The sequence below is a fragment of the Rousettus aegyptiacus genome, unplaced genomic scaffold (assembly GCF_014176215.1).
Source record: "Rousettus aegyptiacus isolate mRouAeg1 unplaced genomic scaffold, mRouAeg1.p scaffold_m13_p_7, whole genome shotgun sequence".
NCBI lineage: Eukaryota > Metazoa > Chordata > Mammalia > Chiroptera > Pteropodidae > Rousettus > Rousettus aegyptiacus.
The window spans coordinates 82,986,789-83,010,711 of NW_023416310.1; the positions used below are offsets into that span (position 1 = coordinate 82,986,789).

General features: G+C 36.6%; 2 protein-coding genes across 3 annotated transcripts; both read left to right on the forward strand.

The window, feature by feature from the left end:
* Positions 1-3,415: 3,415 nt before the first annotated feature.
* SLU7 (SLU7 homolog, splicing factor) lies at positions 3,416-21,815 on the forward strand. 2 transcript variants are annotated; one of them, XM_016167113.2, is made up of 17 exons: positions 3,416-3,522; positions 5,025-5,210; positions 5,842-5,995; positions 6,318-6,398; positions 6,697-6,861; positions 7,747-7,815; positions 10,024-10,071; positions 10,278-10,409; positions 10,660-10,757; positions 10,925-10,992; positions 11,112-11,251; positions 12,091-12,252; positions 13,595-13,699; positions 13,856-13,927; positions 14,041-14,157; positions 14,821-18,141; positions 21,127-21,815. In XM_016167113.2, exons 1-16 carry the CDS (start codon positions 3,416-3,418, stop codon positions 14,998-15,000), a joined length of 1,884 nt encoding a protein of 627 aa, XP_016022599.2. In that variant the 3' UTR covers positions 15,001-18,141; positions 21,127-21,815. The 2 variants fall into 2 exon arrangements, with proteins under 2 accessions (XP_016022599.2, XP_016022600.1); XM_016167114.2 differs by lacking the exon at positions 3,416-3,522 and adding an exon at positions 3,532-3,552.
* Positions 21,132-23,565, forward strand: ZBED8 (zinc finger BED-type containing 8). Its single transcript, XM_036224638.1, has one exon. The coding sequence runs from the start codon at positions 21,176-21,178 to the stop codon at positions 22,958-22,960; it is 1,785 nt and encodes a 594-aa protein (XP_036080531.1). The 5' UTR covers positions 21,132-21,175; the 3' UTR covers positions 22,961-23,565.
* The last annotated feature ends 358 nt before the right edge of the window (positions 23,566-23,923 follow it).

Here is a 23,923-nt window from a genome sequence, read left to right on the forward strand (position 1 = left end):
AGGGCCCCAGGAAGAACCAATGGGAGGAACCTAACTAAGCTCGTTAGGCCCCGCCCCGAAAGCTTTCTCAAGAGAAGTTTAGAGCTTGCTTCTTGGGAATAATAAAACAAACAAACAAACAAAAAATCAAACCTCCTGACACCTTAATCATGGACTTTCAGGGTTTTTAACCTGCTCCCCACACAGATAGAAGGGGAGTGAATATGGTCTCCAATTTCCAGAAAAAAAAAATCATTGATTATGATATCAAGATAGAGTTCGGTTTTTTTCCCTGAGATACTTAGATGTGGTCAAGAGGTTATTAAATGAAAAGATGGTGAGGTTCAAAAAGTCAAGGTGCAGTGGCAACAGAAATATTTTCCTAAAGTTTACAACTAATTAACCATTCGTCCAGAGAGTAAAATAGACCAAATTTAAAAAGGCACCCTGAAGGAAAGGCATTATATAGTCTTCTGGAAAATAACAGGGAAAATGGATACATAATAGTTGTATCTCAATTAGAGATGTTAAAAAAATACATATAATCAAGTGGAGAAAACAACTCATACAGGTCTAAAGAACACTAGTAGAGCAGAATTAAAAATTAAGAAAGTAAAGATAAATCAAACAGCAATATTTGAGTCATTCTGTTACACTTGTGATTAAGAATGGGCTGATTAGTCCCTAATTGCAGGCCTATCCTCAACATTTCAGGCTAGGATGCTGTTTTTATTGTAGCAACAGGAATCTCTGGCTTGGGGCAAAATGATGATCCTAATTAATACATAATTCAGGCTTACTTAAATTCTGTCATTTAATGGGGACTGGCAGAGACATGGTTTTCAATATATGCCAACTCATTGGCCCTTCTCCTCAGCATTTCAGGACAAACGCTGATTGAATAATTCATTCGACCAACGAATATTTACAGAATGCTGCTTAAATGCTAGACACTATGCTAGGCATCAAGAAAAGATCCTAACTCAAGAAGATGAAGAAAATAAGGACAAAAACCATGCATACCTTTACTCCCCTTCCCTGCCCTTTCTGTTTTTATTCCATCCCCTTTCATTTTTCCCTCTATCTCCTTCTACATGTCTCAGCTTCATATTACATCATTGGCACACAAAAGGGGTCGTTTTGAAACCAAATCTGTACAACAGCTCCAGCTTCCAAGTGGGGATTCTCTATTTCCTAAGGTCTTCGGGTGAAAGGTTTTTAACTGCCCAGGGTAAGTCTTCCCCTTATTACAGGAAGCACTATATCTCCCAAGGTCATTCAGTAACTGAATATACCATAACAACCTCCTCTTTGAGCAACCATTGTTTTATTACTAATGATGCCTCAGACCCCTTTGTTATTCCAAACTATTGTGGGGATACCCAATTGCTAAACTGCCCTCACCTCATAACAGCACCTGGATCCTGATCAAACCCAGTGTATCCTAATCCCAATTTACAAACGGTAACCCATTCAGACTGAATCCCTGCTTCCTTAAACTCTCCTCAGAATCGATCCTCCATGGAGGAACCCAAACCTTAAAAAAGATTCTTCCCACTTGTCCAGCACAGTCTATGATTGTTCTGGGAGATGAGTCCCATGACTAGTGCCTGGTGGTTTTAACTTTACCAAGCAAAATTCAGTGCTGTTTAAGAAGATAAAAACCAAGTGTGAGTCATTCATGGACTACTCACTTTTAGGCTATTCTCTGACACCTTCTATTCCTTCGTCTACTGTCCTGTAAAATCAAAATTAATATTTATGTTCCTAAACTCTAGGCACTGCAAATTCTTAATAAGAAAAAAAAAAAGATTATAATGGGCTATCTTATTGAGGTGAGGATGTTAGCTATGTTCACTTTTATATTTGAAAGGAATACATGTTATTTAGGGAGTAGGGGGAAGACTGAAACAGGTGAGACCAAGAAAAAAAATCAGAAAAATTCTACCACCAAAATTACTGTTGTTAAAGAACAAAATTCAATTGATTATATTTGAATGTCTATTGGCTTTATTAAGTGATTACTGAATCAGACAGCATCCAGTCTAGCAACCAGAATGGTGAGGTGCTCTACAAAATGAAAGGGGTTATACAAAATGGAAGATTTTCATAGGAAGAAAAATGGGGCATGAAAGCTATTAACAAAAGAAAAGTAAGGATTATTTTGGGGCCGAGACATCTTTGTGGGAGAAAGAAAATGAGAAGGGGTATGACGCAGATGGCCCCTTTTTTCTGTGGAAGGCGAGATGGAGAGGTCCCCAGTGACAGATAACAAAGGAAAGGATGTCTAAGCTGCTGCTCAGACTTGATCAGTAACCAAGAAAACACAGTAAATTCCTAACCAAGGCTTTCGTGGGGCTAGCCAAGTATACTTTCCAACAGTTCCAATTAAAAAGATAAATGGTTATAGAAGGCAGTGCCTGTTCTTTCTAAAACCTGATAAAATTATAAAAATAATTGCTTCCAGATTCCTTCTCATGAGGACCTTACCTTACCTGTATATTCTGTCCACCTGATGTAAAACTGTTAATACTTGAAAACTAAAACTGATGCATAGCTATATTTTTCTTTGTCCTCCTGCCCATATAAACATCTCACTTATCCTAAAGTTGGAGCACTGTTGGAAGGCTTCTTAGATCTCTGCTCTCAGCTAATGTCTTCAGATGGGCTCAAATAAATCTTTTTTCTTTGAAATGCCTGACCAGAAAATTCCAAACTGATTGATTACATTTCTTGGAATGTGTCGGGGCTGTAATTAAATCAGGTATGAAGTCTACGGAGTAAGCGAACGAGGGAGTGAGTGTAGGGGGAGGGAAGTGAAGCAGTTAAACCCTGAAAAATAAGCTGAAAGCTTCTAATTCTTAGCTATATCCTCACAGAGGTGATGAACACCAGGTTGAGACGAAAACAGGGAACGGCGGCGGCCAAAGAAACAGCTGGTTTGGGCCTCAGACCTGGTACTTTGACCCAAGTCAGACCAGGGCTATCTTTAGTAAAAATTTTAAGATGCCACTGGATTTGCACTGCCCAGTATAATAGATACTAGTTACTTGTGGTTCTTAAGCACTTGAAATATGGCTAGTCTGAGTAAGTGTAACGTCCACATTAGATTTTAAAGACTTATGGCGAAATGATAACGTTAGATATATTGGGTTAAATAAAACATTGCAAAAGTAATCTTACCTGTGTCTACTGTTTTAATATGGCTACTGGAATATTTAAAATGACATCTAGGGCTGGCAGATTTCTCTTGGATGGCACTGCCTTAAAGGGTTTTAAGCTTAGGTGGCGGGACATGATATGACCAAATTCGAGTTTTGATAAAAATATCACTTCTGTGTGGACAATCGAGTAGAAGTAATCGATAGACGAAGCTCGAGATATCGCGAGATCAGCATCTCACCGGAACCTGGGACCCAAAGACGTATTAGTGCGCATGTGCCGCGCGGTGGCTGCTGGGAAGCGCTGGAAACCGGAAGAAAACATTGACGGATTGGCTTTCTTTCTGGCCGGTGATTTTGGGGTCGGCTGCGACAGAACTGGGTGAAGAATTATTTTGAGAACTTGAGCGAGGTGGACGGGCGGGCGTGGGGTCGGTTGGGGGCGAGCGGGCTCGGGAGCGGGTACAAGGGCAGAGAGGTGAAGCTACAGAACCCCGAGGGAACAGGGAAATAGGACCGAGAATGAAGCCTTAGCCTTAAACCTCAGACCTGGTACTAAGTCCCAGTCAGGCCAGGACTGTGTCTTAAATGGTTTTTAGAGTAAAAATTATAAGGTGTCATTGGAGCTGCACTGCTCAGTGTGATAGCTATGAGCTGCTTGTGGTTCTGAAATGTGGCTAGTCTGAGTAAGTGTAACATCCATATCAAATTTTAAAGACTTTATTTATTTTTTTTGTGTGGCGAAATGATAATATGTTGGATATATTGGGTTAGATAAAATATTGCAAAAGTAATGTGGCGACTGGAATATTGTAAATGATATCTAGATCTGTCGTATTTAATGAGTAGGAAAAAATAACACTAAGATGGTAGCATTGGAAACAGTAGTAGATGAATGACATTCAGAAGGTGAAAATAATTCTTAATGATGAAAGGGGCATTAGCAGGAACACTTAAGTAAAGGGAAGGATAGTGGTGTTTTTCATTAAGAGAAGAGACTGTAAGGAAACTAGATTTCATAGACAATGTCATGAATTTGAATTAAGATTTGTTAAGTGTAGGTGTCTCTGAGATCTCCAAGTGGAGATACTGTGAAGTAAGCAATTGGAATATACATATCTGAAGCTCAGATGAAAGGTCTGGAGTAGACAAATAAATTGGGGAGCGAATAGTAATATATCGTAGCCTCTGAAGCCATGGAAATAGATGAGCTTGTCCACTAGTGGAGTTCAGAGTAATGAAAGGGGCTCTAGGACTGAAGCTTACAGAAATGGGAAAAACCTGCAAAGGAAACAGGAGGAGCAGCAAGAGAGGCACAAGATAAATCAGAAGAGTGTAGTGTCCCGTTAGCCAAGTGAAAAGAATAAGAGAGGGAACAGCACTAAAAATGCCCAGTGTGTGTAGTGCATTGATCACTGATAACTTAGTGGTAACTCTTCAGAGTGGTAAGGGATGGGAGCTAAATTAGAGTGTTTGAGGAGGGAAGTAGAAGATAAGGAAATAGAGGCAATAAATATAGATAATTTAAGGCATTCACAGTCTAGGGGAACAGAGATTGGACCCTATTTACTCATTAGTGTGGTAGAAAAGTTTGACATATACATACAGAGGAATTCAGGAATGTATATGAGAAAAAGAGTCTTATGAAATTTTAAATACATGTGTGTATTTCTCTTGCATTTGTAAATTAGAGTTGAGGGAGTAACTACAACACTAGAGACTTGTTTATGGGAAAGAGAACTTTTCCTTACAGATACTATGAAAGAATACGAACCTATGACACATAACCCGCAGTGTGTGTTATTAGGATGTGCTTTTGATCATTTTACTGGTGAACTAGTGAAGGCCTAGTTTGTAGTAATATAAATTTCTTTCTTTTCATAGAGGAGGCCAGATCACCATGTCGGCAACAGCTGTGGATGCAGTTAATGCTGTCCCCCTATCGGGGTCCAAAGAAATGAGTTTGGAGGAACCAAAGAAGATGACCAGGGAGGACTGGAGAAAGAAGAAGGAGCTAGAAGAACAGCGAAAACTGGGTAATGCTCCTGCAGAAGTCGATGAAGAAGGAAAGTAAGTACTTTAATTTTTTCCATAATCTGTTCATTCAAAATTCATATTTGTGTCTACTTAATCAGTTCCTTGTTCTTTGACAGGAAGCTATCTTTACCATTTACATTATGTTTGTTTCTATTATTTTATCAAACTCGTATGTGTAAGGTTATGTGTAAGGTTTAGTAATCAAATAATATTAAAGGACTTAAACAGCTGTAGTACCTTTTAGTCCTTCCTACCCTCTGTCCCACTCTAGAAATTGACTGCTTTTAAATCTATTTTTGAGTGTTTCTAGCTGATACTTCACATCTCTAAATAGTATAATTAAACCATTATTTTAATCAATGCTAAGACGTTATTAGGGTACCTCTTGCTCTGATACAAGATTTATCTCATTAACATACATCCTAATTTTCCTTCATTTCCCCTCCTCCTTTGGTTGTAGCACTATTCTTTAGTTTCTTTGTTGGAAATTTCACTCTAACTTAAATTATTTTTAATTGTTTTTTATTATATTACATCAAAAATATTCTGCCTCACTCCCCACCCCACTACAATACCTCTATCAGATTCTGTATAGGCTTCCTTTAGTTATTGTAATACCAGTTATTTTCAGAATTTATTCTTAAAATTTTTTATTTTAATTCAGAGACATCAACCCTCATATTCCTCAGTATATTTCTTCAGTGCCATGGTATATCGATCCTTCAAAAAGACCTACTTTAAAGCACCAGAGACCACAACCAGAAAAACAGAGGCAGTACAGCTCATCTGGAGAATGGTACAAGAGGGGTGTAAAAGAGGTATGTAGGCAACCTGTATATACCTATATGGAAGTGGAGATTTTATTTTAAGAACTTAAGAACCATTAATACAATCCTGTATAAAGTAGAAATGTCACATAACCTTATATCTGGTAAAAATTCATAATACATATTACATTAGCTTCTGTATTTCATAAATTTTATATTGTTGAAGTCCTTAAACATTTCTCATTTATAAGAATGTAGAGACCCTAACTGGTTATCCTCTTAATAAATTATTTCACTAGACAATATAAGAAGAGCCAATGCTACCTCTAACTCATTCCGATAAATAAAACTTTTTCTTTATATTCATTAATAGAATTCCATAACTACTAAGTACCGTAAAGGAGCATGTGAAAATTGTGGGGCCATGACACACAAAAAGAAAGACTGCTTTGAGGTAAGGTCATCTTTGAAAATGTTGGAAACTGTCATCAGAAATTCTTTCTTTCTTCTACATCAGAGAATTTAATTCTTTTTTTCTAAAATTACCTATACTTAGGTACAAGTTAAATAAAAATCCGAGAGAAATTAGTTCAGTATCATCAAATTTTTCTGCTGGAAGATTAACTGATAATTTTATTGAGTAGACCATTAAGTCCCATGGTATGTTTGTGCCTGCTCTATAAAGATTATATGAAATTTTCTTTTGGACAACAGGTACCTAAAAAAAGTTTTCATCTTATTCTGTCTTCCAGAGACCTAGGCGAGTTGGAGCAAAATTTACAGGAACTAATATAGCTCCAGATGAACATGTCCAGCCTCAGCTGATGTTTGACTATGATGGGAAGAGGGATCGGTGGAATGGCTACAATCCAGAAGAACACATGAAAATTGTAGAAGAATATGCCAAAGTTGATCTGGTGAGCCATATTCCCTGCTTCCCTACTATCCTTAAAAAATGTACAGTTTGCTTTATCTATAACTTAGCAGTTCTTTTTTTTGAGTCTTTTAGAAGTTTAAAAACGGTGGCATTTTAATCTAGCAGTAGTAGTAAGCCTAATTGAATAGTGAAAATAAATAGTGTGGTTAGCCCTACTTAGCAGCATTTTTTAAAATTCGATTCTCATATTGTCCTTTACTAACTGACCGAGGTTGCATAAAATACTGGAAGCATGAGAACAGATTAGTGTCCAAAGCTTTTGGTTCTTTGAGGTTATAAACTCACAGTTCCCAGACTTGCCCATGGGCCTATTTTACAGTCATCACCAAGCACTTGAGGGTAGTAGAAGGAAACTGGGATAACTTGTTTCAGAAAATGGAATTTTATCTTAATTCTACCTCAGTGTTTTTCTGTTACGATTTTACCTGCTCTCATTCCTTAAAAATTATAGTTATGCTGCTTTTTTTTCCTAAAGGGGAGTTAACGTTTAAAAATCATAGGATTCTACATCAGCTGAATTTCATCTTTTCTTGAACAGTGAACTATGTGGTAATCCTAGGCTTGCGTGGCAAGAGTCAGTCATCTGGCATCTGGAGGGAACTGCCCCTTTTGGACAGGGCTTATTCTCTGCAGTTTACCACTGATGTTGTCTGGCTCAATTTCCATTGACACCTGGTCCGAACAGGAGTTTGTAACTTCTGTTCTTTAGAGAACCTTAGGTGTGGAGCTATAAGAAATCTCAGAGATGACTTTGTCCAGTGACTTTTTCTGAAAACAATAAACTTGCTTGTTTAAAATGTACTACAAAAATTAAATGTTTACTTCAGTATTGTAAGTAAATTTCAAATGTTTCTTTTTTTGTTAGGCAAAACGAACGTTGAAAGCGCAGAAACTCCAAGAAGAATTAGCCTCGGGAAAATTAGTGGAACAGGCTGTAAGTAAGAATTGATCTATTAAAAAATTGCGAATCTTAGTAGACAGAAAATGAAAACAAGATTCATTTTATGTATCTTCTGTTAGAAAGATACATAGAAAGATTTTAGGGAGAGAGATGCTATTGAGGGGGGAAGTAAAAATGACACTTATACCATTTAGGGGAATATAAATTGGTGCAATCATTTTGAAAAGAATATTGCCATAAAATATTTATATTTCTTTTCTGGAATTAAATTAGTAAGTTCATCCATCCTAAAGAATTTTCTAGTATTAAGAAAAATCATTATGCACAGAGATATTCATTGTAGCGCTTTTTTCAATAGTAAGAAATTGAAATAGCTTAAATGTGCAGAAATAGGGAATTGGTGAAGTAAACTATCTGGCTTCTGCATGATAGAATGTTGCACAGCTCTTAAAATGGCTTTTATCAAGACTTTGTAATTACACTGGATAAAATATTTTAATAACACATGAAAAAATATGACAAACACGACATGAGAAATTTTCATTTAATGTAGAATTAGTGAATTTTTCTATGTGTTTTTTTTAGCATTTTCCCATAATAAACATCTAATAATTTTATAGCTCAGCAAAGAAAATTTCTTAATAAAAAAAAATTTTGCAACTAATTTTTTCCTTTTATTCTTATTAACTTCATAGTTAACATATATTGTGCTTATTAGTGTTGTAAAGTTTCTTTTTGACAAATTCGTGGCACAAATACATAGCAAACAGTTGGAGTTTAAATTCTTGAAAGAGACTTTTAGAAAATATGAATTACAAACAGAACTAAATAAGTACTGATCAAGTAAGCAGTCACTGAGGCCAGCTGTCAGACAGGTTCATATCACAAGGTAACAGACAGATGTTAAAATCCAGCTCTGCCACTGGCTAGCTTAGATATGCCTAGAAAAATTAATTTGTCTTTCTGATTACTAGATTATCATCCCTAAAGTAGAGATAACACCAATCCTCCAGGAGGCTTAGCATACATTATCACATAGTAAACATTTGTTAACTAGTAGCTATTGTTGTAATTATCATCACCAACTTCACAAAAATAAAATTGGCCTATTTTCATCTCACATATTCTCTGTTTATTATAAACATGATGCAGTTTATTTCCCCAGTAAGCATCCTTAAATGTATGTAGAGGGCTGATGATTTTTGTCTACTTGGATGCTTGGATATTAAGATTAACTACATATTGTAGAGCAGTCTCTACATAGATTTAGCTGTCTATATAGCAATATAAATGTCCTTTGTTGAATTAGCAACTTGGGAACGTCAATAATTTTTTTGAAAAAAACACATTTCTGATTTTGAAAGTAACATATTTGGTGAAAAACAATTTAGAAAATGATAAAGAGGAAAATAAATATCATTTCTGTTAACTATTAACGTTTTGAAGTAGGCCTTTCTAGATCTCACTCTACCCCTCCCCTCATACACGTATATTTATATATGTGTGTAATTATAATAACAGCATGTTTTTTCATGAGTTCCTCTACTCATTTATCACCTACTCTTTCAAGTAAACAATGTATAGTACAATGATAACTTGTTTTATGTTTCATTAAGCCTATTTTTTTGTAAAGGTATAAGGTATTTTTTTTAATCTTTGAAGCCTTTTTAAATGGACATGATAAAATACTGACTACTTTGCTATAGATGTTTTGTGGAGTTAGAGAAAATCCTGACCAATTGCAGATGAAGCAAGTGTTTCTCTGACAAGGATTTTAGACTGTCCTTAAATCATAATGTGTCACTTGAGCAGATTTTTTCATGACCGAAATTTTACAGAGACTATTTTGGCTCTAAAGATACTTATTACATGATCCTGGTAACATTTTCTATTTGGTCTTGATAGAAAACTATTGTTTTTAAATGAAAATGGTATGTCTAAAATTAATACATTATGAAATGAATGTCTATTTGGTTCATTGGTCATTTTAATCCTATTACCTTTGTGTGATTATAATCCTGTATTAGTAAAAATACTCTAGAAATTTTCTGGCTTCTAATAAAATTAACTTCATAATGATATACTTGTATTCAGAACTTACGTGCTCATTACAAGTGAGAAATAAGAGTATTTGCTTAGTTAGGTTTGTTACATTATCTTAACCACGTGTATAAAGTGTTACATGAACTATAGATTTAATAGAATAAAATGACAAATTTTTTTCTTTGTGTTATGATGTAGAATTCTCCAAAACACCAGTGGGGAGAAGAGGAACCAAACTCTCAGATGGTAATAATATTTGCCCTATCTGGGTATACATTAAAATTTTCAATTTCTAATGGCTTATATATAATAAAATTGTTTCTAGTTATATTAATAAATGATGATAATAGCCATAACATAAGTGAATATGTATATAATTAAAGGAGAACGAAAGGGAAAAAACTAGATGCTATTCTTTTTTTCTTACTATTTTTTCCTTCTCTGTCTTTCAGGAAAAAGATCATAATAGTGAAGATGAGGATGAGGATAAATATGCAGATGACATTGACATGCCTGGACAGAACTTCGACTCTAAGAGACGAATTACCGTTCGGAATCTGAGGATTCGAGAAGATATTGCAAAAGTAAGTCTGGCCAACTTAACATACACATTCAAAAATATTTGTCTTCCCAGCCTAAATTTCACCTATTTATCTGTTATCAGGGTAATATATGGGTAATAAAATCTGTCATTCCAAAATTAAGTATCATTCTGTTTTTCTTTTCATCTGTACTCCAGAATGCATTCATACATTAAATTGATTGCAATTAATCCTGAAATTTTTTAGATGGACGTTAATATTAATGCAGTCCTTAAACATTATTCTATTCTAGTATTTGCGGAATTTAGATCCAAATTCTGCTTACTATGATCCCAAAACCAGAGCGATGAGAGAGAATCCCTATGCCAATGCAGGAAAGAATCCAGATGAGTGAGTATCAAGTTAAAAGTACAAATTTCAAAATCAGAGTGGGAAGCAGGGAAACTTTTAATTGTAAAACTAACTCTGAATTAAACATCTCTGATTGGGTCAGAATAGAATTGACTTTCCTTAAATCAATCTCTGAAACAATTTTTTTGTTCTATTTGTATTTACAGAGTGAGCTATGCTGGAGATAACTTTGTTAGATACACAGGTGATACCATTTCAATGGCTCAGACACAGTGTAAGTGCTCTATTGTGAAGGCATTTAATATTAGCTCATAAGAAATTTGAAGGCATTTTTAACACATTAGAACAATAAATGTAGCTGACTGCTCTTTAACATATTTTTTATTGCCTTAGTGTTTGCCTGGGAAGCCTATGACAAGGGATCTGAAGTGCATCTGCAGGCTGATCCTACAAAACTAGAGCTATTGTATAAGTCCTTCAAAGTCAAAAAAGAAGACTTCAAAGAACAGCAGAAAGAAAGCATCCTGGAAAAGGTAATTTTGACCAAAATGCTAAAGAAAAATATATTTTACATTTGAAATACAATACACAGTCAGTCCCTTTTAATCCATCAAGAATAGTCCTTTCTTTTCATTGACTTAATCCAGTGGCAAACAGTATCAGTGTAAATCTATTCCTCAGCTTTTGCAGTGAAACAGATCACCCCAAAACTTAGTGACTTATAACATTTCTCTTTTCTCCTGATTCTGTATGTCAGCCAGATCTCCTGGTTTGGAGCTGCCCATCTGTGGCTGAGTGATCTAGGATGGCCTCATCGGTCTCTAACCATTAGCGGGCTACTTGTCCTAACGGGGCCTCATTTGGAACAGCTCATGTCTGCCCCACCTGGGCTCTCATCCTCTACTAGGCTAGCCCAGCTGCTTTAAGGCATTATTGGGATACCAGACCCTAGTAACAAAAAGTATGCCTCACTATGCATGAGTGCTTTCCAGGCCTTTCCTTGGATCACATTTGCCAGTTTCTCATAGGCCAGAACAGTTAATGTGGCCAAGCCCAGAATCAGGAAATGGAGAAGCAGACTATCTCTTCAGGGGAGGAGCAGCAAAGTCATGTGGCAAACGGGCATGTGTACAAGGATAAAAGGAATGTATAGCCATTTTGTAATCTACCACATTCAACAGATAAATAGCAACTGAAACATCTTTTATCTGCCTATGAAAATGTGGTGGCATTTTTTTTCACTCTTTTTATATAACAAGACCTGTAAAGAATGTTCCTTTAATCTTTCTGATTGGACATAAGCCCTTAAGTAGAGATTTGAATGCAAATATTTATTATAAAATGTTTTTAATAACGTTCAATGTCCTTTTAGTATGGTGGCCAGGAACATTTGGATGCCCCTCCAGCTGAATTGCTTTTAGCTCAGACGGAGGACTATGTGGAGTATTCAAGACATGGGACAGTCATTAAAGGACAAGAGCGGGCTGTCGCCTGCTCTAAGTATGAGGAGGATGTGAAGATCAACAATCACACGGTATGTGTTAAACTAGAACCATTTTGTGTCCTTCTTAGCATTTTGCTCTGGATTATATTTTTATACTACAGTGTCATTATTGAATCACTGCTGTGCTTTTCTTTTTCTTACATTTCAAATTTGTTTTATGAAATTTTTCCAAAAACAGGAAAAATGTGAAAGAGTACTGTTATGTTCACCCTTACACCACCTAAATTCAAAAATTTTGTACGTGTTCTCATATATGCTTTGTTTAGGTGTGTGTGCACATGTACATGTTCTGAGATCTATGTATGTATTTACTGTATATTTACATATTTGAGACACTTGGAAATTATAGATGTCATGACATTTCACCCATAAAGTATACATATTATATATCTCCTAAAATTAAGGGTATTCTCTTTTGTGATTACAGTACCATACCATGGTAGGTATGTGCAAACCATGCTTCATATAATTGATATTAATTCCTTAATATTATATTGTCTCAAGTCCTTAATTACATTTTCCAAAATAAACCCCAGAATGCCTCTCAATATTTGATGGGAGTTTTGGGTTTTTTTAAGTCAGAATTCCAGTAGAAGTTTATTTTGATTATTATTTGGTCGTTAAATCTTTTTTTTTCCAGAGTATTTCTCTCCTATTTTATGACAGTGACTTTAACAAATCAGGCCAGTTTTCTTGTAAACTGTCTCATATTCTATGGTAGATGGGTTCCTAGTGATATACCTAATTTCTCCTTTGCATTTCCTATAAACAGGAATTCAAAGTTAAAGGGTCTAAAGCCTTAATTTGTTAAATATTTTAACAAGAACACTTCATAGGTGATGCAGAATACTTCATATTTCATCTCATCGTAAAGCATGTAATAAAGTATATCTCTTGCTGTATTATTGAAGTACTTAAACTACAGACGTCTCTCTAAGGGGTCAAAACCTTAACTACCTGTAGGAGCCTGTCTGATAAACAGATATGAGTGAAATGAACAAGGCAAATTGTACAAACCAGAGCACACAAACCCTGTTTAATAAGAGTGTTCACTGTTCAGCAACAGCCAGTTCTTCCCAAGTGGGAATGTGGGCCCAGAGTTTCCTAGTCCTTAATTTTTAAAGAGAAGTCACATAGCCTAAATTTTTTAATACATTTTAGGAATACTTGATAAGACCATTGTAACTATAATGCTTACTTCTCACACTTGAGGTCAGGCTAGCTTGTCTCTGTTAACTAGCCCTGGAATCCCCACAATTTTCCTTCCAAATTGCCTTTAGGAGTATTTTATGCTCCTATCAACAGTATGTGAGAGTCCCTGGTTCAGGTTGCATTTCAAGTAACCTCTCTCTCTCTCTTCCCCTCCCTCCAGCATATCTGGGGATCTTACTGGAAAGAAGGCCGGTGGGGATACAAATGCTGTCACTCCTTTTTCAAGTATTCCTATTGTACTGGAGAAGCTGGGAAGGAGATTGCCGTAAGTAACTGTCTAGTACTTAACAGCTATAAAACAGCCAAAGCTCTTAAGTCACAATTTGTATGAAACGTGTCTTTTCACGTTTCAGATTTTAACTTTTTCTTAGATGATTGATAACTATGATACTCAAGTCTAATTACATATATTTTCCCACAGAATTCAGAGGACTGTATTGTAAATGATATAACTGGAGAAGAGTCCGTGAAAAAACCTCAAACCCTCATGGAGGTAAGTTCATAGCACTTGTCCTGAATTTTTAAGTCCTCGAGGAAAGACTTTAAAACTTGCACTGGAGCTTTGTTTTCACATTAATAACACTATATTTCAATCCTCCCTGTCAGATGCATCAAGATAAACTAAAAGAGGAGAAAAAGAAGAAAAAGAAGAAGAAGAAGCAACATCGAAAGAGCAGTTCAGATAGTGATGATGAAGAAAAGAAACATGAGAAACTGAAAAAGGTACTTTGTGAAGTCTAAATAGTAAAAGTGACACCACCATTCTTTTTTGGTTAGGGATCTTAGAAAATTATCTAGTCCTGTCTACAAACTCATTTTAAAAATGAGGAAGTGAGGCCCCATTCTGGGTGATTTGTCCACGTCATCTTGTATCAGGCTTAGAATGTGACTGGAGATTTTGTGTGTCTCAGTATTGCCAGCTTCTTGGAATATTTGACAAATACCACGAATGCACAAAAGAAATGTGCTTTGTAAAGCTATAATTTTTGTTATTGACATGTTTTCTAGAAAGAATTGCCTTTTAGCTCTGTAATCTAAGTTTCAGCAAGTCCTTGGGAAAAGTCACAATTGCAGTCTCCACAAAAAGCATCAGTTGTGGGCTTTTGTCAGTAAGAGGAACATCATTCAATTTTTGCAATTAAGTGAAAATTCTTTAACATTGAAAATGTTGCAGAATGTTTTGTGTTCTGTGAAAATAATCATATGAGCCAAATAATGATTAGTTGCAGCTTGACAGTGGAAGGGCTGACTCCCAAGCCATTTCCGGCAGTCTAGATTTTTGATGTAGCAGTTCCTATTCAGTAGAATCTTTTGGTATTCTGCCACTTTGGAACAAAGGAGAACCGATGTAGAGCCATAATACTCCTGCTTTTCCTCTCCCTGTAGGCACTGAATGCAGAGGAGGCCCGCCTTCTTCATGTCAAAGAGCTCATGCAGCTTGATGAGAGGAAGCGACCTTACAATAGCATATTTGAAAGTCGGGAACCCACCGAGGAGGAAATGGAGGCCTATAGGATGAAACGTCAGAGGCCAGATGACCCCATGGCTTCTTTCCTTGGACAGTAGTAATGGTTACCCAAGATAAACACAGTTGATGATTGTAGATGAGAAAATCAGTGTCTGCTCATCTTGCTGCCTAATAAAGCTTCTGGAAGTCTCATAGTAAATTAATTCATTTCCACACTGAAGAAACAGGAGAAAAAGAGGAGGTACATTAAGTGCAAATTAAGATTTTATTTCTGATTTTATATTAATATGGAAACAGGCCCGGGCTTGCTCAGGCATGCGTGTGCTCTCTGTTTCTCTTTCTCATGTCTTCCACTCAGTAGTTAAGTCTCAAACTTTATTTCTTCAGTTTTTTGGCCCTTTAGCTAGTGTTTGCACACATGTTAAAGGTAGATTAGTTACTCCTTCTCAAAACCAGGGCCTCATTTTTTCTAATTAGTAGTAACTAATTGTTATTTTATAGTCATTTGTTTTTTTGTCTTTTAAGGTCTTTTTGGCCTACAGCTAAAAACTAATTGATCTGAAAGGAGATTTGTATAACATGTGAATAACTTTATCCTGTGTGGTAATAATTCCATTTTTTACTTATTTATAAAATTTTTATTTTGAAACTATTTCCTCATATCTCACACCCAAAACTAAATTGTTAGTCTCTGAATGGAAAAATAACTATTATGTCATTCTTAAATCAGTACTGACCAATTACTATTAGATCTTTTACCATTCTAGGCATGAACCTTTAGACACAGAAATCCTTTCCTTTAAAATAGAGGTTATGGTTTATAATACAAATTTTTTTGTTTTAATTGTGATTTCCTTTATATAACAATCATGAATATTAAATTTGTCTTTAAAAACTTGTGGAGTATTCCTTAGACCTTATCTTTGTAGCCAGCAGGTGCCACTTTGTATAATTTGCAAAAAGCAAATTCTAAAGTTGAAGGTTTCTTTAAAGGATTATAAGAATAGCTTATAGGGCAACTAGTAGCAGCTAAATTTGCCATGATCCTCAAGCCTCTTCTGAGAACATTGTGAAAATAATACTAACAGTGAAAGCAGGATCTGTAAAAACGAGTTAAAACCTCTGATATGAGTGCATTGACTTTTAACAGCTCAGTGAATTTTCTGAGCTACCAAAAACTGCTAGGATATGGCATTAAGGTAGCATCTCAGAAATAGTTCTGGTGGGAGAGTAACTAATTGTCAAGTACTATGAGTGTACACAGTATCTAGATTCAGACTGGTATGAAATTAAAACAGCACTGCAAATACAGCTGATATCACTTTAAGAATGTTAAAAGTTAGGTTTTCATATTTGTACCTAAACACTGCATTGGGTGGTTCAACACAACATCTGAGATCGGTGTTTATTTTGTATCTTTTGTTAATAAAAATATGTAATTGAGAATACTTAACTCTGAATGGTCCGTAGCATTATTTCAAGTATTTGGCAGAAAAGTGGTTGTTGATAGGGCTGGCAGGGAGCCTGGATTATCTTCTATGAGTTTGAATAATTTTCAGCGTCTTTTAACTCAAATGTCACCTATCCTTTCTGGGTATCTGTTCCCTCTTCTGTGTAACCTAATTTATCCTAGTTTTAGAAAAATTCTGTAATACCTGAAATCATGTCTTATTTCTGTTTCAATTTAGAAGAAAGGTAGTATGCAGAACATCACTCAAGGTATGTGCTTTGATTTTATTTTATCAATAATAACTGCCTTTTGAGTGCTGGAACAATGTACTATAATTTTCGTATGTTATCACCTCAAAAGAACTGCATGGGGTGAGTAATAGATGATATTCCTATTTTATAAAAAGTTTGTGGGCATAATGAGTCCAAGTAGTTTGCTCAAGGCCTAACAGTTAAAAGTGTTGGGGCCAAGACATAAAGCCAAGTATTTCAAACTACAGCCTGCTCCTTTCTCTAGTATTTAAGTCCCTAGTTTCTGGCTCAAAAAGGCTGGTCTTTCACAATTTCTTCCATTGACAAAAACAAACAGGCCCTCGATCTTTGCCAAGTTCACCCTCAGCACCTGTAAATAATGCAGCTGTCCCATATCCTTGAACACTTCCTTGTCCCTCAGCCTTGTGGGATACTTGTGACAAGATTGACTATACAAAAATTAATAAAGTGTCATTTCCTTAAGAGCCTAAATATTCTGGAAGAAAATACCCCCACATAGGAAAGCTTTATTTGGGTCTGTTTCTTTCAACAGTTTTCTAGTTTCTGTTTTGGGGGTTATTTCTAAAATCTATGTAACTGGGATTTATTACTTTAAGATTCTGTTAAAAACTTTTTTTTTTTAATAAAAAATTTTTGTCTAGAATGGATAATGATTCTCAGGAAATTCATCTACATGTTCTAATTTATGGAAGGGGTGACCTGCATGGGCAAAAGGATGTAAGTTCTGGAAGCACATCCTCCACTGTATCTTAATGGAATTTACAGCCTGTCCCATTTGCCTGAATATTTATTTCGCGAGTACAATCAGCTTTCTTCTGTTTCCTCATTGATTCTACTTAGAAAATGGTAAATTATTGGAGCTTTACCATCGCCAAGCTCAAAGCCTGACAAATATAAAATTTTATTTCCAGTGCTCTTAAGAACTGTGTAGTCTTACAGTGCCTTCCATTCCTTAGATTCTATTTTTGTGGCATACACAATAAACACCAGCTCCACGTACACAGTCTAAAAAATAAATGGAAAATTGGTTCAGTGCGCATGCTCCTTACTCAAGCCAGCCGGGCACTCGGCGGGTTGCTAATGCGCCTGCGTGCTGGGAGACGCCTCGCCCAGTTTGCGGGCGGGAAGCCGCCCGGAGAACCCGGATGCAGCGGTGGCTGCGGCTGCTTTTGTGTCCCCACTCTCCGCAGGTTCCTGCTCCGGGGTCGCACCTGAGGAACCGCCGCCTAGACTGGTTCCAGCGCCCAGAGATTAGTCCCCAGCTTGAGCGGAGAGTGAACTGCAGTCTGAAATGGGCGCCTAAAAGAAACCCGAGCATCCTTTGGGCCTGCGCCTGTGGCTCGGAGACGGGAGGCTGGAGACCGAGCGCAGTCTTCTTCCCTCGCCGCCGGCGCCCTGTGCTCGCCCGGGCCACCTCCTAAACGTCCTTAATACACCAAAAGGTCCTTCCTACCAGTTACCAGCTGCGTGTTCTTTACACGCATGCTCATAATTAAACCTCCCAACAGCCATATAAGGTAGGTACTATTGTCATCAGCAGTTGAGGAATTGAGGTTTGGAAAGGTCCCATCCTGGAAGTGACAAAGCCAGGATCCCAGGCTTTTGCCTTTGGAGCGTTTACTCACCTACTGCATTCCCTTCCCTTTCTCCTGGCTCTTGATTTTAACTGTAAAATGTATTGATTAAATCCTCTGCCTCCCCAGACGCCTGCACCTAGAAGTTGAATCGTATTTGGTTCGGAGTTTTAGGTATACAATTGCACTTCGGTGTTGTCTCTGCTGAAATGTGTTAGCATTCCCCAGGTCTTTCTATTATTTATATGTTCAGCTTTACTGTGTCATGATACTTTTTCATATCTACCCTTTATAAATTTGCAAAAACATTTTACTTTGTTATATCAGTTCTTTCTGCATTTTAAGATATCTCACAAAACTCAAAAGAATCATTCTAACAAGAATTATGTCTGTCCGAATAAGATAATACTTTCGTTTGTTTATTTTACTGTTTATTATGGAAAATTTCCAGCATACATAAAGATAGTGAGAACGGTGTAAATGGTGGGTCCCGTCATCCAGTTTCAACAGTTAACATCTCAAGGCCACTCTTCTTTTTTATATCTCCACCCCACTTTGTGTGCATGTTTGCATGTGTACTGAACTTCAGTATTTCAAAGGAAATCCCAACATTATATTTTTTCCACTTGTAAATAGTTAAGTCTATATAATAAATGAGGAGTCTTTAAAAAACACAACCATACCGTCATCACGTGTGTTTAACAGTGATTCCTTATTATGATGATACTTGTTTACATATTTTAGAATGTGATTACTGAATACCACAAAGGAGGAAGTAAAACTTGTGTGGTTCTAAAACACAAGAAAGCCTCTCGGGCGATAAATTCATCTTTGAGGATCTTGAAAATTCTTGCTACCTGTTCTCCCTCTTTGAGGGAGATGGAGAAGAATACTGTAAATGATTTTTTTCTAAAAATTCTTTGATTGTAAACAGGTAAATCTCAAAATATATTTTGAGTAGTATAGTCAGGGTGAATGGGAATGGACTCTTAACTGATCCTGTAATTTCTAATGAGACTGAAGGGAAAAGCTCTGTATATTTACATGGTAAATACACATAACAGAATACAGAAAGATAAAAGCGCTTTTTATGTTGATGTCATAATTTTATTATCAGTTAGGAGAGGTTCTAAACTGTTGGCTCATCATTTTACAAAAGAAGGCTTAAGATCAACTTTTAAACTTTAAATTATCTTTGTCGATTCGCAGGCATCTTCGAATTTTTAACTGGCTCATAAACAACCATGTGGCAGGTCAACTTATTTATTACATAGAAGTACATTTTACAACTAGTTAATCTTGGCAGAGCCACTAGAAACCTAGTGCTTTAAGTAAATATTCTTGGCTTACTTAATGTGATTATTTTTTAAGGCCAAAGTGAATGCTTGGATTTTAATGGGTCCTTGTTATTTCAGCCACATCCTGTGTCATAGGACTTGGAAACTGAGAATTATTTCTTTATCTGGGAGATAGAATTGTTTTCTCAGGTATATTTGAGCCTGTCTTTGGATAATACCTTTACTCATTGCTAAGGAGGAAGAAAAAGAGAAAGGATAGCTTTCTTTTGAGGCCCCTCAACTTCCCTAGGAGGTTGTCCACAACTTAGAAAACGTAAATGCCTATTAAAGCATTTAGACTATTAGCAGCCTAGACTATCTGCAAGCTAGGAATTGGCCTGAGGGTATGTTGTTAGTCCTCTCAGTCTACTACTATGTGTATCAGAATCACTTGGATGACTTTATTTTCTATTCTTTTGTCCTACTTCTGGAGATAATTTATTATTTCCACGGTAGTACAGGGACATGTATACTTTTACAGGGGTTCCTGGCGGGCATCTCTTGTTAAAGATTGTTGTTCTAGTTACTATTCATAAGAATTATCTAAAATGCTTGCTTACTTAGAATACTGATTCTGAGCCCCTACTCCAGAGCTAGGGAATCAGAACCTCTCTGGGAGTGGGGCCCAGGAATGTGCATTTAAACAACAGACTTAGTTCTAATTCCTCCATTTACTAAGCTAGAAAACCACTGTCTTCTACTTCCTATCCTTGGATTAAGCCAGGTGTTAGGAACGCTGCTTAATTTTCCTTTTATGTTTTTGGCTTGACTGCTTTTACTGAGGGGTAGTTATATGAAAAAGCATCATGAAATTTCTGTTGTAATTAAGGTGTCCTCAAGGGAAATTTGTCCGAAGTCTCGGTAGCAGGAATAGTTGTGTTCTTCCTGAGCAACTTGTTTTGCTTTTCTGTATGGACAGAATGAATCATGCACCAATAGTGTGTGACCTTAGCAGCAGGAAGCTCTGAGCCAAATTTATGACCTAGTTCTATGTGAAGGGTAACTTAATCAGACCTGTTTGAAATTCTCTGTTTAAGTTGAAGTTAAAGCCACTCAAGGATCAAATAGTTTTATGGACCTATTTAATCCTTAACTATTAAAAAGAACCAGCCACCCTGTCAAAACACCTGCCCTTCCTTAGGGTATTTAGTGAATTATTCCTTTCTCGATTCAGTGATGCATAACAAGGAATGTGCATACGTTATTGGCACAGGATGGAAGTGGGGGGTGGTAGTGAGATGCCCTTTCTGGGGATACAAAATGTACCAGATTTGTTTGGAACATATATTTTGAAAACAAAATTAAGCTATAACTGCAATTCACCAGTAGAGGATTTAAGGGTATTCACACCTATCATAAGCCCAAATCTGCCACACATAACTTGCCGGCAAGTCATGTATTCCAGGGCATTTAGCTGTGAGTTGCTAGCTTTAAGTTGTGCTGTCATGCCATCATGGCTTACTTTGAACCGACATCTTACAGGATTATTTCTTGATGTGAACACAGATGACAGGATGGCATGTCTTGTGGCTTTGTTTTCATTTGGTTAGCCACTGATTTTTAATGTGTGGGTTATATTTCACTCCCAAAGCAAAATTCTGCAGCATCTCTGGAATACCACCTGAGAATTTTTGGGTGCCATGTCGAAGAAACGCAAATGGGACGATGACTATGTTCGTTACTGGTTCACCTGTACAACGGAAATCGATGGAACTCAGCGCCCACAATGTGTATTGTGTAACTCGGTATTTTCAAATGCTGACCTCAGACCATCAAAACTGTCTGACCATTTTAACAGACAGCATGGTGGTGTAGGTGGACATGATCTCAATAGCCTGAAGCATATGCCAACACCATCTGATCAGAGTGAAACTTTGAAAGCATTTGGAGTTGCATCTCAAGAGGATGCCTTATTACAGGCGTCATATCAGTTTGCATATTTATGTGCCAAGGAGAAGAATCCTCATACAATAGCTGAAAAATTAGTGAAACCCTGTGCATTGGAAATAGCGCACATAGTTTTGGGACCAGATGCACAAAAGAAGCTTCAGCAGGTACCCTTATCAGATGATGTGATCCATTCTAGAATTGATGAAATGAGCAAGGATATCTTACAGCAAGTTCTCGAAGATATCAAATCCAGCCCTCTTCAAGTGGGTATTCAGCTTGCTGAGACAACTGACATGGACGACTGCAGTCAGCTGATGGCATTTGTGCGATACATAAAAGGAAGAGAGATCATAGAAGAGTTCCTATTCTGTGAACCATTGCAGTTAACAATGAAAGGAAAAGATGTGTTCAATCTCTTCAGAGACTTCTTTCTGAAGCAAAAGATAGCACTTGATGTATGTGGCTCTGTTTGTACTGATGGGGCCTCTTCTATGCTAGGAGAAAATTCAGAATTTGTCGCCTATATAAAAAAAGAGGTACCTCATATTGTGATCACGCATTGTTTGTTGAACCCTCACGAACTTGTCACAAAGACATTGCCTACAAAGCTGAGAGATGCCCTGTTTACTGTCGTGAGGGTGATAAATTTCATCAAAGGGCGAGCTCCAAATCATCGCCTGTTTCAGGCTTTTTTTGAAGAAATCGGAATAGAATATAATGTCCTCCTTTTCCATACTGAAATGAGGTGGCTTTCCCGAGGCCAAATACTTACTCATATTTTTGAAATGTATGAAGAAATAAATCAGTTTCTACACCACCAAAGCAGCAATTTAGTTGATGGCTTTGAAAATAAAGAGTTTAAAATTCACCTAGCATACCTTGCAGATTTATTCAAACACCTAAACGAACTAAGCGCATCTATGCAAAGGACTGGCATGAATACTGTATCAGCAAGGGAGAAATTATCTGCATTTGTTAGGAAGTTTCCATTCTGGCTAAAGCGAATTGAGAAAAGAAATTTTACCAACTTTCCTTTTCTCGAAGAAATAGTAGTTTCAGATAATGACGCAGAAAGCATTGCAGCTGAAATAACATTGCATCTGCAACAATTGAGCAACTTCTTCCATGGGTATTTTTCCGTTGGAGATCTTGATGAAGCAAGTAAATGGATACTGGATCCATTTCTTTTTAATCTGGATTTTGTCGATGATGGTTATTTAATGAAAAATGATCTTGCTGAATTACGAGCTAGTGGCCAAATTTTAATGGAATTTGAGACAATGAAACTTGAGGATTTCTGGTGCGCTCAATTCACAGTGTTTTCAAACCTGGCAAAGACAGCTCTAGAAATTCTTATACCATTCGCAACGACATACCTTTGTGAATTGGGATTTTCATCACTTTTACATTTTAAAACAAAGTCCAGAAGCTGCTTTAATATGAGTGATGACATCCGTGTGGCTATTTCAAAAAAAATTCCTCGTTTCTCAGACATCATTGAACAAAAGCTACAGCTACAGCAGAAGTCACTGTAAGCTGATACACTTTTTTATGTGTAATTTTTAATATATTCTCAATTCCATTGTAAAATTAAACTGTGATCCTGTCTCTTTTATATTTATGGTATACCAAATCCTATGTTTAAAAATTTTAGCATCTTTAACTTTTAATTTTTACATGAGTCATGTGAAAACATGTTTTAAGAATAAGAGGACAAGCAGCAGAAAAGATTTAGTACCACCGCCTAGTTGATGGGTAGGATTCTTCTAAGTATCTGTTTCACCTGTTGATGTGGTACATAAAAAAGACACCCAAGCACTAGAACATCCAGATAATTGGTGCATTAGGCTAGGAATGGAGCCAAGAGAAAAGAGAAAACCTTCCAGAACTTGCATCTTCATGTTAAGAGTGTAAGTCAAAAGACAGAATGACAGGCTGCGTCTTCCCATGTCTGTGAGGGTTGTTGTGGGGAGGTTAATGTCAGAAGAGGATTGTGAAATGTACTAGAGGGAAAAGGGATGATTCTAGTTTATGTGGGATTTGTTTTTGAGTATAGTCTTTGGAGTTAGTCTCACGACGTCCACTCTTCTGGCTACTGTGCTCTAAATACCATAACATTAATAAATATTGTAATATCCTATTAGTCACTCTCTGTCGTCTTTTAAATTACATCAGGGCTTCCAGTTATCAAGGCTGCAAAAAGGAGATCCCAGAACGTTACCCTAGATATGCTGATTTAGCAAGTCTAGGATAAGATCAAGGATCTCCATTCTAAACCAGCTTTCCACATGGTTCCGATGGAGTTGTTGGACCTCGGGCCTCATCTTATTTCTCCTACACTTATTTTTTTTAACCCAGTTTCCCCTTTTATTTTATATCCTACTCTGTATGTGTGTGTGTTTTTTAACATAGATTAAAACTTTTGAGTAGACAAGAATATAAATAATAAACAAATTGACATGAAGTCACTGTAGTAAGGACCATCAAAAAAAAAAGTT